General features: G+C 43.0%; 1 protein-coding gene across 1 annotated transcript in view; it reads right to left on the bottom strand.

The window, feature by feature from the left end:
- FBXW4 (F-box and WD repeat domain containing 4) overlaps positions 1–2,510 on the bottom strand; it is a 102,727-nt gene extending 100,217 nt beyond the window's left edge. The window contains exon 1 of the mRNA XM_007939932.2: positions 1,822–2,510. Coding sequence (XP_007938123.2) covers positions 1,822–2,510 — 689 coding nt within the window. The remainder of the gene's footprint in view (positions 1–1,821) is intronic.
- Positions 2,511–15,704: the final 13,194 nt, after the last annotated feature.

Below are 15,704 nucleotides of genomic sequence, written 5' to 3'. Positions count from 1 at the left end.
CTGCCTCGGAAACCCAAGGAGGGGTCGCTATGAGTCGGGGCCGACTCGACGCAAATAACAACAACAACAACAATATATTAACATAAAATTTCTAAAGGATAAAAACAGTAAAGTAAAAACTGACTGGGAAAAAAAAAATTGCATGAAAGATGACAGACTAGAGCCCAATATCTATGATCCACAAGGATTTCAAATTTATAAGAAAAACATCAAGACCCTAATATTCAATGGGCAGAGACTAGGAAATAATCTAAAATAAAGAACATCTTACAGGTGAAAGAAACACATGGGAAAATATTTATCCTGGCCAGTGGTGAAAGAAATGCCAAATACCACAACTTTGAGAGATCATTACACACCCACTAAGGCAGAAAAGATTTTTAAAATTCTCATATAAATTGGTTTAATCATTCTTTCCAAAGAATGTAATTTGGTACAATCGCTTTGAAAAGCATAACCTTTGACCCAATAATGCGAATACTGGGAATTTATCCTGAGGAATTAACTCAAAAAGACATATGTATTGTATGGTATGTGAATTATCTCTCAATAAACTTATTAACAAGAAGTGTGTTAAATTACTCATTTCATTGTTAGCTATAATAGGAAAAGGTGGACACAACATAAAAGTTCACCATTAGAGGAATTTTAAAAATCTTATTATGATACACCCTACAAACACTGAAAATGCACTTACTCTGTTAGGATCAGTAAGGTAACAATTATGAGGGGGGCACGTGTGCAATTGAATTTTTCAAAGTGAAAATAGTTGTCTAGAGGTGATGGTATTATAGTTTATCTGTACAGAAAAAAAAAAAAACTGTAATGTTCTAACATTGTATTAGAGCTATCTTTTTTAAAACTACAATTGGATGGAGTATGGCTCATTCTGGGGAAAAAAAAAAACTCACTACCAACAAGTCGAATACGACTCATCCGAGTCATAGCAACCCCTCCTTGGGTTTTCGAGGCAGTATCACTACGGAAGTAGATTGCCCAATATTCTTTCCCAGAAGTGCCTGGTGGATTTGAACCACCAGCCTTCTGGTTAACAGTCAAGTGCCTCAGGCACTAGACCACCAGCATAATTTTCTCTCAGTCCTGCTGAACAGCTTAAGTGGGTTCGGGTAAATTTTCCACTCATAGGTCTCAGAGCCTACCCCAAACAGGTCAAACTGCAATTCAGGAGCCTTTGTACACAGCCTAGAACTAATCACGCAGGCACCCTTTTTTGTGTAGTTCTGCCTGTGTAAGTCATAAACTGTGATTGGCATGTGGACCAAGGGCCTTTTTTCCCCCCTTTTTGGGTGTGAGCCCTCTGGCTACTTTAGACATCACTTTTTCCCATATTCGACTTTATCTGAGCCCTGAAGCTTTACAATCTTTGGGAAGAGGGGAAGATGAATGTCCACACAACTATTCGGATAGACCACAGAATGGATATGGGTCCTAGACCTGGGCTGGAAGAGGCGTCCAAGGCATGAAGGAACCACAGACCAGCCTGGCTCCTCTGGGGCTGAGGAACCCGGCCAGTCAACGTCTGCGGAAAGTCACAAGCACAAAGCTGAAGAAGTGCTTAAGATAAATGGTGAGGAGCCGCCCACGGGGGAGGGTGCTGACTGCGGGATGCTCTTGGGAGGCTTCCTCGGACGGAGGCCTCGGGCAGGAGGGTGCTCGGGGAGGGGTCTCGGAGGAGGCCGGGCCCGGCCTCGGAATTCCGGGTACGACACGGCCCCAGGCCGACCAGGCCGCGGCGCCCCGCCCTTTCCCGGGACGCGGGCCGGCCCGGGGCGGGGAGCGGGCGGGCAAGCGGGCGCTTACAGGTCGGTGCCGAGCCGCGTGAAGCCGGAGTTGAGCGAGGCCCGGGCTATCCGGCGCCAGAGCAGGTCACAGCTGGTGAAGCGCCACAGCCAGCGGCACACCTGGGCCAGGCGGCCGAGGGCCCGCATGTCCAGGTAGGAGCAGACGAGCAGCAGCAGCTCCTCCGGCAGGCGCCAGAGCGCGGGCCCCGAGGCAGGGCGGGCGGGTAGCTCCCGAGCCGCCGCCTCCTCCTCGGCCGCCGCAGCCATGGACGACCCTGTCTCCACCTTGCCTCCCCACGCGTGACCCCCTCGTCCCTGTGCTCTCCCCGGCCTTCCGTCCGCCCGCCGCCCAGTCCTAACTCTCCTTTCCCCCTTCTCATCCTCCCGCCCCGACCCTGCGCTCCCCTCATCTCCCTTCACGGCCCTTCTCGCCCCTTCCTCCTCGCTGCCGCCTCGCTCTCCTTCCTCCCCTGGCCCTGCCCTCGCTCCTGCCTCGGCCCCCAGCCCCGCTGCCTCCTTCGCCTTCTGCAGACCCGACTTCCCTTCCGCCTCGCTTCCTCTTCCGCCTTGCCTTGCGCCCGCTTTTCCCTTCCCCTTCCTTCGCTTCCCCCTCGCAACCCGCCCTTCCTGCAGTTTCTTGGCCTCCCCACCCTCGCCCTCGCCGGGCCCGCCGTTCCCAGGGAGTCTCAAGCAGCCCTCGCTGCCCATGAGCAGCCGCGGGGCCGGCCCGACGCGGAGCCGATCCCGATCCGCCGCCGCTGCTGCTGCCTCGGGAGGAGGCGACACCATGTCGGGCCGGGTCACATGGGACGGCGCGGGCCGAAGCCTGGGCCCGCCCCTCACACCCGCGGGCTTGGACCCGCCTCGGGGTACGGACCTGGCCCAGAAAGCGGACCCACCCTTCCTGCCCCCAACCTCGGGGCTGCGGGGAACGCTTAATGTAAGCACATGCATTCATTCATTCAGCTTGTTGGAAAGCCGGCTAAGGGCCCCGGCCTGAGGCCATACGAGAAGACTCCGCCTCCAAGAAACATCTAGTCGGAGCCCCTGCCTTCAAGAAGCGCCCAGTTGGATGGCCTTGCCTCATCTGGGAGCCCTCCTCTTCCTCAGATTTGCAGGTTCCCTCGCCTGGGTTCCCATACTGGACTATGAACCATGGTCCTGGCAATGAGCTAGTATTTTAGGTATATTCTACAATCACCTAGTTTCTGACTCCATAACCCCCAGAACTGACATCTATCATGAAATGGCAGCTAGGGCTTCTTATTAATTACCACTGAAGTGCAAATTGATTGCCCAAGGTCACCCAGGATCTCTTACCCACACCACCCCTGCTATTCACAGGAGCACCCATCAGAAGGGAGAGCTAAGAAAAACCTACTGAGTCTAGGACCCACGCTGTCCAACAAGGTTCCCACTAGCCACACGAGACTATTGAGCAATTGAAATGTGATGAGTTGCGCTATAAGCATGAAATATACACCAGGTTGTGAAGATGTATACAACAAGAACAAAGGAATGTAAACGATCTCATTAATAATTTTATATTACATATTGAAGTGATCATATTTCAGATATACTTGGGACTGAATATATGTTTTATGTAGCCACTTAAGAAATCTAAAATTGCAAATGTGACTTGAATTTGTGGTTCACTTTGTTTTTCTATTAGACAGCACTGAGCTAGGTAGGCAAGAAGATTGGGAGAGGAGGACAAAGTGTACACTTACACCCCAAATCCAGATAAGAGGGATTTGGAGGTTTTGTATGTATTTGCATCTTAAGACCCATATTTTGGCAGCGGGAATGAATGAGAAATCAGTTCTGAAAATTACTCAACATCTAGCATAGCTGAGGAGAGACATGAGGAAGACTTTACCTTTTATTACATTACTGCAGAAGCATCATGTAACAAGGTCAGACCGGAATCTGGCTTTGCCCTAGAATTACTTTTTGATCTTAGCAAAACAACAACAAAAAACCCCACCTATCTTGGCCTTTTAGTGTTCTCAGTCTGTAGTGGAGCTAATGCTTCTGCCTTACTTTCGAGGGATAAGTGAGATGATCCCTGTAAAATGCTTTGAACTTTTCTAACAAAATTCTCAATAATAGTTACAGGTCAAATCCTGTTACAAAAAATACCCTTACCACTCCCCTTCCCCAAAAAACCATACAACAAAGGCTTTGTGTAGAAAAAGATTTCCAAGCTCCAGTCAGTGGTTTACTTATTAAAAGTAATACTTAATACCAATGAATTTAGACCATCTCTTAGAGACCATTATAAAGAAATTTATTCACAGGTGTCACACTGTTAGAAGACTATTAAAATAGGCACCTTGTAGACTCAGGCAATGCCATCAATTAATATTTATTAATCTTTCTACCTTTGTGTAGTGTAAGCCACTGTGGAAGGAAGACACATGAGTACAGAATATGGTTCCTGCATTTTGTGTTTAGATTTGTGTTAGACGTGTTTGCAATTTCTGTTTGGCTATGTTTCCTTCATCCACATTGTACCTAGTCTTAACCTGACGATCGGAAAGCACAGGAATTTCTTTAATTAACCTAGCATAAATCAAGTCAGGATTAAAATACACAATCGTACAAGTGCAGCTTTCTCCATTCACAAGGGCATCAATCTGAAGAGAAAGCTGAGAAAACCTATGAAAGGGTAGACCTGTGCTATACAGCAGACGGCTATTGAACATCTGTACTGCGTCTAGTCCAGACAGGTGTATAAGCCTGGACTACACACCGCAATTTGAAGACTTGCACATGCACCAAATATAAAATATCTCATTAGTCATTTTATATTAATTATTTTTGAAGTGATACTATTTTGGATATTGTTGTTGTTTTGTGCCGTGGAGCTGGACCTGACTCATAGCGACCCCTCCTTGGGTTTCCAAGGCCGTATCACTACAGAAGTAGATTGCCCAACCTTCCTTCTGAGGTTTTGGATATACTGGGCTAAATAAGGGAGCTCTGGTAGCATTATGCCTAAGGCACTTGACTGTTAACCAGAAGGCTAGTGGTTCAAACCCACCAGCCACTCCTGGGAAAGAAGGTTGGGCAATCTACTTCCATAGAGATACTGCCTCAGAAACTCAAGGAGGGGTTGCGCTATGAGTCGGATCTGACTCGACGGCAGTGAGTTTGGTTTAGGTTTTTTGGGGGGCTAAATAAAATACACTTTTAATGTAGCTCCTAGAAAGTGTTGCCCCATGTTGCCTTCATTGATGGAGAAATTGAGTCATCATTTAAGAACATCAAATCACACCTCTTTCGCAAACTAGTGTGTGTGTGTGTTAAGTGCCGTCGAGTCGTTTCCAACTCATAGCGACCCCATGCGCAGCAGAACAAAACACTGCCCGATCCCGCGCCAGCCCCACAATCCCTGCTATACTTGAGCCCATCATCGCAGCCACCGTGTCAGTCCATCTCGTTGAAGGCCTCCCCCTCTTTCATCGACCCTCCACCCTACCAAGCATGAAATCCTTCTCCAGGGAATGGTCCCTCTTACAACATGACCAAAATAGGTGAGACGAAGTCTGGCCATTCTTGCTTCCAAGGAGCATTCTGGCTGCACTTCCTCCAGGACAGATCTGTTACTTCTTTTAGCAGTCCATGAAAGCAGTACTTTCAGCATTCTTCTCCAGCACCACAACTCAAAAGCATCTCTCTTCTTCGGTCTTCCTTATTCATTGTCCAGCTCTCACATGCATACGAGGCAATTGGAAATATCATGGCTTGTAGAGATCAGATGAATTGCTTAAGCTAGAATTTATGGTTTAATGATTTCCAAAAAAAAAGCCAAAATACTTACTATACAGACAGAAAGGCAAAACCCCTAAATTCCTGAGCATTAAAAAATCAACTAGAATTTTTCATCCATTTCCACCCACATACACAAATCCAACTTTGGATTTAAACCAAACTTGGAAAAACTGCATTACCAAATATGTATATGGGCTTCCAGGCTCCAATGTACTAGATGTGGGCCCAGGTGCCCGTCTGAGATTCTTCCACCTACGTTAATAAGGATGGCCAAAACACAGCAATCTTAGCCTTTTTAGAATCCTAACATATTTATGTGCTACCTATAGCAGCAACAGGGTGGCACAGAAAATGGTTAAGTGTAACTGTTAGCCTAAAGGTTGGTGGTTTGAATCTGCCCAGAAGCACCATGGAAGACAAATCTGGCAATCTGCTTTAAAAAATATATATATATATATGTAATATATAGGGACAGAGTATTAACAAAAAATTAACTGTGGCTGAAAAGATAATTTGTAAAGAAATTAAATACATATCTCCATGGAGGACCTAAATAGCATTTTACTATCAAAGAAAATAAATATGATAATAGTGAAAAGGAAGGTAGAGAGAGTAAGTGGCTTCAGAACATCTTTAAGTGAAGTTATCAACTCCCTTGAAGTTAATACAGTCTGATACCAAATCCAGGAATCCTAATAAAATAGTGTAGAGAGTGAAGTCTACCTTTGTTTTTGTGTAGCTTTTTATTCACAAGTTAATAAGTAAACTGAAAACACTGGGCTGCTTTAAACTTAAAATGACAAAAACGTGGAATTTGTAATATTTTAAAATTTAAGAATCAATATGAATTTCATACTGGATATGTAAAAACACTAACATTACGTTACTTTTAAAGGTAACACATAAAGTTCTTTTGTGTTGGCAAGTCCATGTCAGTGACGTGTATAACGGTGATTGTTGCAGTTACGTTACCGTGGAGTCCATTCCACCCCACGTGTGCAGAGTAGAGCTGCTTCACAGGGTATTCAAAGCTGTGACCTTTCTGAAGCAGATTGCCAGACCTGTCTTCCGAGGTGCCTCTGGGTGGATTCAAACCAACCTTTAGGCTAGCAGTTGAACACTTAACCATTTTCTGTGCCACCCAGGTACTATTGCTACTATAGGTAGCACATAACATATGTTAGGATTCTAAAAAGGCTAAGATTGCTGTGTTTTGGCCATCCTTATAAATATAGGTGGCAGAATCTCAGATGGGCACCTAGGCCAACATCTAGTACACTGGAGCCTGGAAGCCATTGACTAAGCCTGCAGGGTCCCAGCCTTTAAGTTTGGGAGTAGGCAGATTAAACAGGGGAGTTATTCTGAAATGAATGAGAGGGAGAGAATTTTGTTAGTGACAGTTTTCAATACATTGACTCAGATGCTTACAATTATTCCTCTATAATAATAACATCTTACATTTATTTAGCACTTAATGTATGTCAGTCACTATCGTAAAATCTTTCCATGTATTGTCTCACTTATTCTGCTAAACAACTCCATGGGGAAGATACTATTCTGAACTTCTTTTTTCAGAAGATGAAACCGAAGCCTGTGGTCACATGGTTATTAAGTAGCAGAACAGGTATCCAATCCAGATGGTCTGATCCCAAAGCTTGTATTCTGAACTGTATCTTCGCCATACATGGCAGAAAAGGGAGTAAGGCATTGAATTCACGGTCTTCTAGATCCCCTACAACTCATTGTTGTTGTTGTTGTTATGTGCCATCGAGTCGGCCCCGACTCATAGCGACCCCTCCTTGGGTTTCCAAGGCAGTATCACTACGGAAGTAGGATTGCCCAACCTTCCTTCCGAGGAGTGACTGGTGGGTTTGAACTGCCAGCCTTCTGGTTAGCAGTCAAGTGCTTTAGCCACTATGCTACCAGAGCTCCTCTACAACTCATAGACACACCTAATATACTTTGCCTTCGAGCACCAGGCAGTTTTACTATATAAATAAAAGCTGCTCCTGAGTGACTATAATAGTCCCTGTTCTTCTCTCGTTTACTGTTAATCAAAGATCCTCAACCTCTTAATGATTTCCATAATCTTTTTGCAAAACTTTAAAGGTATTTGTAGGAACTAATAAATCTTACAAAGGAACATTTTACCTAAAGTTCAGTAATTCCTTCCTTTTGCTTCAGCTTCATTTTCTTCTGTTAATTTAAGTAATAATAATTTGTTGTTGTTGTTGTTGTTATGTGCCGTTGAGTCGGACCGACTCATAGCGACCCCTCCTTGGGTTGCCGAGGCAGTATCACTACGGAAGTAGATCGCCCCATCTTCCTTCCGAGGAGTGGCTGGTGGGTTTGAACTGCCAGCCTTCTGGTTAGCAGTCAAGTGCCTTAGGCACTATGCTACCAGAGCTCCTAATAATAATATATATATGGTATTATAACATGAAACTTCTTCTGTAAATTTGTCTCTATATGTATATATAGAAGGAGGTTTTGTAGAATGATGCTAATTATGGTTATTTCCAGGTGATAGAATTTTTGGATTTTACTTTGTTCTCTTCTATACTACTTGATTGTTGTTTGTTTATTTGTTTTTTAATGAAAAGCATGTATCCCCATTACAGAACCAATAAAGTCTTTCAACAAAGAAATAAAAAGTTATTATGGTCTGAACACACCATGCACAAGAAAGTTGGAGATTTAAATCTTAGATCATTGCCAGAGTTTTTAACTAGCCACCCAAGATTCTTTAATTCTTATTTATCCTACTTAAAATATGTGTCATGAAATAGTAAAATGAAGGGCAAGTTAGGGTATTATAAAGGAGAAGGAATAAGAGGCCTCACAGTAAATGCTGTCTCTGGAAACATCTGAAGTTCTCATAAATAGAAGGATAGAGTCGAAGACGTTTTCAGAAATCATCTATCAGGTTGATAGTTTACATTCTGGAATCCTGTTAGAACCAAAATCTGCTGTGTTTTTATATGAATCCACGTTTACCATTTCCAACGATAAAATACTTTTAGTTCATATAAAGCCATTTAAAGCAAGTGCTGTTTACAAATAGTTACTTTATGCAGAAGAGAAAGGACTGAGGAAATATGACAGAAGGCTAGAAACAGTTGATGAGAGATGGAATTAGGAGGAGTGCTTTTTGCTGCCGCTGTTTTATACATGTCTACATTTTCTAAGCTTTTTGCAGTGAGCATATGTTACATAATAATTAAAAAAAAACCTCAGCGGTATTAACAAATATAAAAACAAATTTGATTGAATTAAGCTGGTTCATTTTGATGTTTTTAAAGACCATTTCAGCAATCTCCTGTACAGAATTCCAAATAACAGATACAGGTACTTCACTCTCAAGGAGATGGAGCCTAACTCTCCACTCCTTAGATGTAGGCTATACATAGTTACTTCCTTCAAAAGTGTACACTACAGAAAGGGGGAAAAAGAGTAACTGTACAGGGGAGAACCTGACAAACACTGCCTCAGCCAGGTGATCATTGTCGTCATAAACAATAAAACATGTTGATAGTGTGTACCTGCACCAGCTGCATCCTCCTCTGACCTCCTCTAACTTCACAAGGGGGGACATAATCACCCTCAGCAACACAAGGCTGATTCCTATGAGGCGAAAGCCAGACATGCCACCACCCTCCAACTTTCTTACCAATTCTGGCACCAACCATTCCCTCGCATGGCACTCACTACTTCTCTTCTGTATTCGATAATTCATTGCAATGGCCACACAGAACTCAGACAGTACTCGTGATTATGGGGTTCATTAGGGAAGTAACAAGTTACAATTCAGGTTCAGGAACGCTCAGGATAAAATTCTTCAATCAAGACAGCTTCCCTTTGGCAACACCCAAAGACGTGCCTCTTTTAGCTCTGCCTACTGCTGAGGTGCACCCCTCTCCACCAGCAAGCCTCCTGCCCAAAGGCACTCAGTTTCTCACTCTGTGAGACAGCAGGCCTGCCACTCTGTCTCATGCTGGTCTCTCAGTTCTGCTGCCATTGTCTCTCTACTGGTCTCTCTACCAACGAGGTCCAACGCAGGGAACTCAGGTCCAAGGACATACTCCACTCCACCTCCAGCCCTTCCCTCTTGATGGCAGTGACATTCCCCATTCTGCCTCTAGGACAGCTCACTTTAAGCCTAGCAGAATGACAAAGCTGACCAGTCCCAACGTTAAGGTTCCATACACCTTATTTCCATGGTTCCACCCCTACAAGAGTGCCATCCTTATTTCTATTACTAGCTAACCAATCCCCTAGGGAGCCACAAGCACCTTACATTTGCATAGTTCTACCTGGTAATCAGGTGGGAGTCACAAAGACCATGGCTAGGAGAGCCGTACCAGGTAATTCACTGCACTGCAGTACTTGTGATAAGATGTGCTGAAAATGGCACTTTATCTCTGGGGTGTTCTCCCAAAAACACATAATCCTAGTCTAATAATGAGAAAAACATTAAAAAAAATCCCAACTGAGGGATATTTTACAAAATATCTGACGAGTACTCGTCAAAACTGTCAAGGTCATCAAAAATAAGGAAAAGTCTGAGAAACCATCACAGACCAGAAGAGACAAATAAGAGATGATGATTAAATGTGAAGTATATTCTGCATGGGATCCCAGAACAGAAAAAGGATATTAGATTATAATAAATAAAGAGATCTGAATAAAGTATGGACTTTAGTTAATAATAATGTATCAATATCAGTTCATTAAATGCAGCAAATGGGTCATACTAAGGGAACTCTGGTGGTATAGTGGTTAAGGCATTTGGCTGCTACAGTGGGTCTAACTCACCAGCCACTCTGCAGAAGAAAGATAGGACAGTCTGCTCTGCCAAGACTTACAGCCTTGGAAACCCAAAGGGGGTCGCTATGAGTCGGAATCAACTTGATAGCAGTGAGTTTGGTTTTTGAGAGTTTGGGGCCATACTAATGCATGATAGTAATAATGGGGAAAACTGGGTGCAGGGTATATGGGAACTCTATACTATTTTCAGGAGCTCTGGTAGCAAGGAGCTCTGGTAGCATAGTGCCTAAGGCACTTGACTGCTAACCAGAAGGCTGGTGCTTCAAACCCACCAGCCACTCCTCGGAAGGAAGGTTGGGCAATCCTACTTCCATAGTGATACTGCCTTGGAAACCCAAGGAGGGGTCGCTATGAGTCGGGGCTGACTCAATGGCAAAATAACAACAACTAACAACATACTATTTTCATAATTTTTCTGTAAATCTAAAACTATTGTAAAAAAAATTATTTTTGTATAGTTCATTTTAGCCTTCTGTGATTTTACAGAAAATCTTTGCAAAAATTGACTGTAATGCACCTGATAGCATGGTTTCTTGAGTTATTCAGGTTAATGGTAGTATGCAACCCTATCCTGTCATCTCATATGCAAAAGTAAAAAAAAAATAAGTGCCCATGAATCAACTTCAACAAAAACTATTTCTTAAGGTTTCTAGTCATCCAAATGCACAGCTATACTAGGAAGATTCGTTTTCCCAAGGGTTACATAACATCATTAAAGACACTGTTCTGACTTTACAACTGTAAAAACCTAACATTTCCAATCACGAATTTTTATATAAATTCTATATATGTCTTTGAAAAACTGGTGGCCTAGCTTCCAGCATCACAGCAACATATGAGCCACCACAGTACAAGAAACTGTCCAAGATTTCACTTCACTTGGATCCACAAGCAATGCCCATGGAAGCAGCAGTCAAGAAATCAGATGACATGTCGCACTGGGCAAATCTGCTGCAAAAGATCTCTTTCGAGTGTTAAAGAGCAACGATGTCACTTTAAAGACTAATGTGTGCATGACCCAAGCCATGGTATTTTCAATAGCCTCATATGCATGTGAAAGCTGGGCAATGAATAAGGAAGAGGGAAGGAGAATTGCTGCCTTTGAATTATGGTGTTGGCGAAGAACATAGAATATAGCACGGACTGCCAGAAGAATAAATAAATCTGTCTGGATGAAGTACAGCCAGAATGCTCCTTAAGACTTCACCTCTTATACTTTGGTCATGTTGTCAAGAGGGACCATTCCCTGGAGAAGGATATCATGTTTGGTAAAGTAGAGGGTCAGCGAAAAAGAGGATTGATTGACACAGTGGCTGCAATGATGGGCTCAAGTGTAGCAATGATTGTGAGGATGACATGGGACCAGGCAGTGTTTTATTCTGTTGTACATAAGGTCTCCATGACTCGGAACCAACAGCACTTAACACCATCATCATCGTAACACGTGTGTATTAATATAGATTTTATATGAGTATATATAGACACCCGGAAGCTCTGGTGGCATAGTGCTAAGGCATTTGACTGCTAACCAGAAGCTTGGTGGTTCAAATCCACCAACCACTCCTTGGAAGGAAGATTGGGCAATCTACTTCCCTAGTGATACTGCCTCAGAAACACAAGGAGGGGTTGCTATGAGTTGGATCCGACTCAAAGGCAGTGAGATATAGACACCCTGGAGGCACAGTGTTTAAGTGCTCCGCTGGTAACTACCACTAGACAGAAGAAAGGTGGCAGTCTGCTTCTGTAAAAATTACAGCCTTGGAAACCCTATGGAGCAGTTCTCTTGTCCTATATGGTCTCTATGAGTAGGAATTGACTTAACGGCAATGGATTTTTGGGTATTAGTATGTCTATAATAGATAGAAAAGCAAGAAAGGGGATGGGCAGAAGAGAGATATAAAATGTAACTTTGAGGAGAAGGCAGATTTCCAGATTTGCCAGTTAGTAATGCTTTCAGATTAGTCAGTCTTCGATAGCCTTCTTTGTATCAATATGTGATGTTCAAAGAGATTTTGAACGAAATGTAGGACACACCATCAGCATTAGAATCTAAATTCCTCTGTTGCCATGGGGCAGTAGAATGTGATTGTTATTTTTCAGATCTATGCCAGTCAGAAGGCTGGGTCATTTGGCAGCACATGATGGAAGGTATGAAAGTTAAAGATGAAGGGAACCGTGAAATCCTGTGACTTTCATGATCACCTGACTTTTCACATTGCTTTCAGATTCTGATTCTTTATAAAAACCAAAAACAAACCCACTGCTATCAAGTTGATTCCAACTCACAGCAACTCCCCCAGGGTTTCCAAAGCTGTAAATCTTCATGGAATATATATCCTAAAGAAGTGAGAACCAGGACAAGAACTGGCATAGGTATACCAGTATTCATCACAGCACTGTTTACAATCACCAAAAGATGGAAACAACCTAGGTGTCTATCAGCTGAAGAATGGATAACCAAACTATGGTACATACACACAATGGAATACTATGCAACACTAAAGAATAACGTGGAATCTGCAAAACACCACATAACATGGATGAACTTGGAGGACGTTATGCTAAGTGAAATAAGTCAATCACAGAAGGACAAATATTGTAAAAAATCGGAAAGGTTTAGATATGGAAGGAAATTTTCTTTGTCGGTTACCAGGGGTGGAAGGGGAGGGGAGAGAACACTATTAGATAGGTAGAGACAAGTATTGCTTTGGGTGAAGAGAAGGACAATGTACCAAATATGAGTGATCAACATGGCGGCATTGAGGAAAAGGAAGGCATAGAGAGGTATATGGGAGGTACAGACAACAAAGGTGAACCCTTTTGCACATACAGTACTGCATTGTCGGTGAAGGCAAACATGGCTATACAGGTGGATAGATGGGTGGACAGGCTGAACTATTAGGTATGTCTATGCAGCAGGGAGTGTGCCCAAGACCATGTATAGGGTTGGCAGACAATGTTTCTACAAGTGTATTGCTCTGTTCTGTATTGCCAGGTGTATTGTAGAGCTGACAAGGGACAAGGTTGTAGTCACTTCTTGGGCACAGCCAGCTACCCAGAGGGACCGAGTAGTTGAACCTGTGGGCTCGGGACCATAGTCACAGAGGACATCAAGCTGAATTGGCATAACACATTACACAAAACATTGTTCCACCTCCCACTTTGGCGAGTAGCTACTGGAATCTTAAAAGCTTGCAAGCAGCCATCTAGATGCAATGATGGGTCTCTCTTCATCCAGAGCAAAGAAGAATGAAGAAAACCAAAGATTTGTCAAAATAATTATTCCAAGCAACTGGTACACCATACAATCCTCAGCCTATACAGCTTTGAGACCAGAAGAACTAGATGGTGCCCAGCTACCATTGTCCACCACTCGAAGGGGAATCTATGTAGGAGATCCTGGATAGAGTGGGAGAATAATGTGGAACAAAACTCAAAATCATTTGGAAAAAAAGAAAAGAAAAAAGAAGGGATCAGGTTTACTGGTCTGAAAGAGCCTGATGGAACCACTGAGACTATGGCCCCTAGCTGCCCTTCAGGTCTGGAATTGAACCCTCACCTGTGGCTTCCAGCCAAACAAAAGACAGGCATATGAGCTGAACATTTACACTAGGTACGTACACTCCCTGGAGAGAACATTCATAGGCGAACAGAAGGGCTGTGTATGCTCAGGGAGACAGCTGAGGGGGCAGGAATGCATGGAGGGAAGGACACAGAGGAAAGGTAACTATGGGGAAGAAGTGGGAGGGGAGCTGTTGCCTTGTGGGAAATTGTAGTCAATGTCATGAGACAAAGTGTATGTGAACTGCTGTATGGAAAGTGAATTTGCTCTGTAAACTTTCACCCAAATCACAAATAAATAAATAAATAATCTTTATGGAAGTATATTGCCTCATCTTCAATCGCCTGGAGCAGCTGATGGGTTTGAACTGCCAACCTTCTGGTTAGCAGCCACTGCACCCCCAGAGCTCCTTGATTATTTATAAAACGTCATAATAAATAAATGTGGTCATAACTAAGATAGCATTTCCTTGAAGGCACAAACATTGAAGTACTCGGCTACCAGCTAAAAGGTTGCAATTCAAACGCACCAGAGGCACCTTGGGAGAAAGGCCTGGCAATCTGCTTCCAAAAGGTCATGGCCATGAGAACCCTGCGGAGGCCAGCATGACTCAGTGTATGGGCCACCATGAGTCAGCATCAACAGCACACCCACCATGACTCAAGAAAGGACAGGTACAAATGTGGTATTACGAGTTCTTTTCCAAGAAAAGAGTTAAGAATTCAGTTCCAGAAAAAGAAAAAAATTCTCTTAAGCTTTTTCAGTTATTCTAGGGGGAAAAAAAAATCCCAGATTACATGTAAAATTCTTATTTATGGTTGTATAATTATTAATAATACTATGTGATAACGCCTAACGTCAAGTAAACTTTTTCATTTGAAACATTCATAACACTGGATGAAACTACAGGATACAATTTTTTATCTTGTCCTAAGTTCTGTGTCCTATTGATGTAATAAACACAAAAGATAACTTTTTTGGAGTATCATTCAATTAATTCTTTTGAACAGATGGTAGATTGTGCTCAGTTGTTAAATATAACCACAAGTTTGGATGTAATGGAATAAGGTACGTCTTATGTGATTTTTTTTATTTTGACTTTAGAAAAATTATACACACACACACACACTAAATAAAAAGCAACAGCAATTATGGCCCTTGGACCAAAATTTAACTTATTTTAAGAAACTATGTCACTGCTTCTAAAAAAAAAATCACATTCCGTATAAAGGGCTTTTCCCTTTTTCTCATAAAAGCCATTTTCAAACACAGATAGGGAGATGAATGAGAAAAATTCCCTATGCTTAAAATCCACCATGGAGAGAGAAGCAGGAGGAAGTCCAAGCTAGTCCTTGGGGATTTTCCCAGGGTCAGTAGATTGACCTGGAAACAAGGAGTGCAGCTTGAGCTCTTCTCCTCCCTTTAGCAACGCAAGCACTGGTCAGAGAAGTTTCCAAACACATGGAGTTTAGTGAGACCACCTGTTCCTAACACAGGACAATGGCCACTAGACCACCAACTCTGTTGCTTCACGTCAACACCAGCTCTCCATCACAACAGATGACAAGTTTCCACTAGAAGAGTGTTCCCGGAAAAGGGTGAACAAAAAGAAGCTAAAGTTCACATCTGCAATAGAACCTCATAAATTAGTAAAATGGACAGATTAAAAAGCTGACACTAAAGTCAGTCTACTCTGTGCACAGAGTAGCAGGCTGGAAGAGCAGGAGAAAGGGGTA

Source organism: Orycteropus afer, unplaced genomic scaffold, assembly GCF_000298275.1.
Source record: "Orycteropus afer afer isolate SDZICR_OR568_19922 unplaced genomic scaffold, OryAfe1.0 scaffold00064, whole genome shotgun sequence".
Lineage (NCBI taxonomy): Eukaryota > Metazoa > Chordata > Mammalia > Tubulidentata > Orycteropodidae > Orycteropus > Orycteropus afer.
Note: the sequence above shows the minus strand (reverse complement) of the source record. Positions and strands in the feature narration are given on the sequence as shown.